The sequence below is a fragment of the Solanum pennellii genome, chromosome 6 (genome assembly GCF_001406875.1).
Source record: "Solanum pennellii chromosome 6, SPENNV200".
NCBI classification, from domain to species: domain Eukaryota; kingdom Viridiplantae; phylum Streptophyta; class Magnoliopsida; order Solanales; family Solanaceae; genus Solanum; species Solanum pennellii.
The window spans coordinates 33775078-33778105 of NC_028642.1; the positions used below are offsets into that span (position 1 = coordinate 33775078).

The 3028-nt window shown below is 39.9% G+C and overlaps 1 protein-coding gene across 1 annotated transcript; it reads right to left on the bottom strand.

Moving 5' to 3' along the window:
• Positions 1-1745: 1745 nt before the first annotated feature.
• LOC107022265 lies at positions 1746-2789 on the bottom strand. The gene is made up of 2 exons (XM_015222930.1): positions 2503-2789; positions 1746-2136 (listed from the first exon to the last, which is right to left on the bottom strand). Exons 1-2 carry the CDS (start codon positions 2787-2789, stop codon positions 1746-1748), a joined length of 678 nt encoding a protein of 225 aa, XP_015078416.1.
• Between the last annotated feature and the right edge of the window lie 239 nt (positions 2790-3028).

Below are 3028 nucleotides of genomic sequence, written 5' to 3' on the forward strand. Positions count from 1 at the left end.
TTTCTAACCAACTTCTTTGACGTAGGCTCAAATCTTTTTGGGTAAACACATATTATAAACTCTTGTGATCGGTGAATACATCAACATGTACCCTATATAATTTTCAATGCAAATACCACGGAATATATCTTAAGGTCATGAGTTTGGTAATTCTTCTCATGTGGCATGAGTTGCCTAGTGGCATATGCTATGACTTTCCCATGTTGCATGAGCACACATTCTAGACCTACTGGGGAGGCATCACAATAAACCATAAACACTTCGTTACCCTCCGGTAAAGTCAACACCAGAGCTGAGGTGAGTCTATCTTTCAATAATTGGAAACTCGTTTCACATGATTCCAACCATTCGAATTTGGACTTCTTTTGGGTTAAGGCCGTTAATGAATATGCGATAGACGAGAATCCATCAACAAACCTCCTATAGTAAATGGCCAACCCTAGAAAACTTCTGATGTCGGTAGTACTCAACGGTATAGGCCAACTTTTGACCACTTCCGTATTCCTTAGATCAACCTCTACCCCTTCACTAGAGACAATGTAACCAAGAAAGGCAACTGATCTCAACCAAAACTCACACTTGCTAAACTTATCAAAAAGTTGGTTATCCTTGAGAACTTGCAAAACTATCCCCAAATGTCTCATATGATCATTCTCACTCCTAAAGTATATCAATGTCATCAATGTAGACTATGACAAACAAATCAAAATACTTTGTAAAAACTCGATTCATAAGATCCATGAATGTCGTCGGGGTATTTGTTAGACCAAATGACATCACTAGGAATTCAAAGTGACCATATCTTGTTTGGAATGTCATTTTTGGAATATCAACCTCCCTTTCTCTAAGTTGATGATAACCCGACCTCAAGTCAATCTTTGAAAAGTAGCTCGCTCCTTGGAGTTGATCGAACAAGTCATCAAACCTAGGGAGAGGGTACTTATTCTTTATATTGACTTTATTTAATTGAAGATAGTCTATGCACATTATCAACGACCCATTCTTTACAAATAAATCGGAGCACCCCATGGTGATATGCTCAATTGAATAAAGCCCTTATCTAACATATATTTGACTTGAGCCTTTATCTCCTTCAACTCTGTCGGGGCCATCCGATAAGGAGGAACTGAAATAGGTTGCGTATCTGGCAATAAGTCTATGTCGAAGTCAATCTCCCATTCGGAAGGAATTCTGGGAAGGTTATCAGGAAAGATCTACGGAGATTCCCTCACTACGGGTACCGACTCTATGGAACGGACCTCGGATTCAAGATCCTTAACTCTTACTATGTGGTAGAGACAACCCTTTGCAAGCTTTTAGACATGAGATGATATTACCCCTAGGATTTGATTTTCCTCCCTTTCACTCAAAAATGGGTGCACTTGGGAATTGAAATTTCACTACCCTTGTACTACAATCAATAGACGCAAAGCAAGCATGCAACCAATCCATACCCAATGTAACATCAAAATCTAGCATATCAAGTTCTATCAAGTCAAGAAATGTAACTCTATTGGGAAAGGAAATAGAACAACCTTTATAGACTCTATTAACCACCACGGAATCACCCACCGGGGTAGAAATCAAAAAAAGTTTGTCTAATATGTCAGGTAGTATTTAAATTTTCATGGCTACAAGAGGGGTCACAAATGACAATTAGTTCCTGGATCCAACAATGCATATACATCAAAGGAAAATAATTTTAACCTACCGGTGACCACGTCCAGTGAACTCTCTTTATCACTTCAGGATTGGAGAGCATAAAAGTGATTCTTCTTAGAAGCATCCGAATTTGGGGCACTTGCTTGAGCTTGAGCATTTTCTCTTCCTTGATTCTTCATCATAATGCAATATCTCTTCATGTGACCACTCTTGCCACAACCATAGCAATTACCCGTGCCAACTAGGCACTTACCATCATGTTTTCTGCCACATTTTGAACAAAGAGGCTTCTCAACATAAGAATCACCACCTTTCCCCTCTTGGGGCTTGGGAGTAGACACCTTACTATAGTTGATACTTGGAGCATTAGGAGGGTCTTGGTTAGAAAACCTCCTTTTGAACCTTGGTTTGTCTTGAACCTCAAACCTTTTCTTAGAAGATTTCCCCTCTTCGGTTCTCACCTTCTTCAACTGCCTACCAACTTGCTTAAGTTTTTGCTCCTCAATTTATTCGGCATGAACCATGAGACGGGAGATGTCCATGCTAGGAATCAACATAGCCGACCTACATTCATTGTCCACAAGATCAAATATCCCCATGAAAAATTTGTTCATCTTGGCCCTAGAATTTGCAACCATAATCAGAGCATGCTTTGATAGTTGAGTGAAATTGAGGCTATACTCCTTTACGCTCATACCCGCTTGACGAAGGTTGATGAATTCTTGCATTTTTCTCTACCTTAGTTCCAAGGGAAAGAACCTATCAAGGGAATCAAATTTGAAAGCTCCCAAAGTAATCCGGTCTTCTATAATTGGCCTCTCATCCTTTCATTGCTCATACCACACTTCATCCACATCTTTGAATTGGTAGGCGACTAGTTCCGCCTTTTCTTTAGAAGACACACCCATAGCATCAAGAACTTTGAACACTTCATCAATGAACCCTTGTGCGTCCTCCTCTGCGTTAGAACCATAGAAAGTAGGGGGATTTATCCTAGTGAAATCCCTAATCCTTGAAGCGGTGGTATTAGCATTGAGGTTCACTTTCACCATTGTATCCCTAGCAACTTGAGTATCCAACACTTGAGTCAAGCTATGAATGGCCGACCTTATCTCGACATTAGACATAGCCCATTCTTTAATAAGAACTTGAGGGTTTTGAGGAGCTTGAGGGGGAACCACCTCATTCAAATTCTCCTCTCTGGCCCTTCGAGCATTTTTCCTCCTTGTATTAATTGCCTATAAGAATAATAAAAGGATTAGAAGAAAGGAATAGATAGAGTTAAGAATCTTAGGCACGACTAAGGAATAATAAAAGAGTGAAAGCTCCTAAGCATCACATAGACTCTCATTCATAAGTGTGGCGC

Coding starts and splice junctions, on each gene's coding strand:
- LOC107022265 (XM_015222930.1), bottom strand. CDS start 2,789: ATGTCTAATGTCGAGATAAGGTCGGCCATTCATAGCTTGACTCAAGTG. Junction 2,137..2,502: donor AAAGATGTGGATGAAGTGTG/GTATGAGCAATG, acceptor GCAAGTTGGTAG/GCAGTTGAAGAAGGTGAGAA.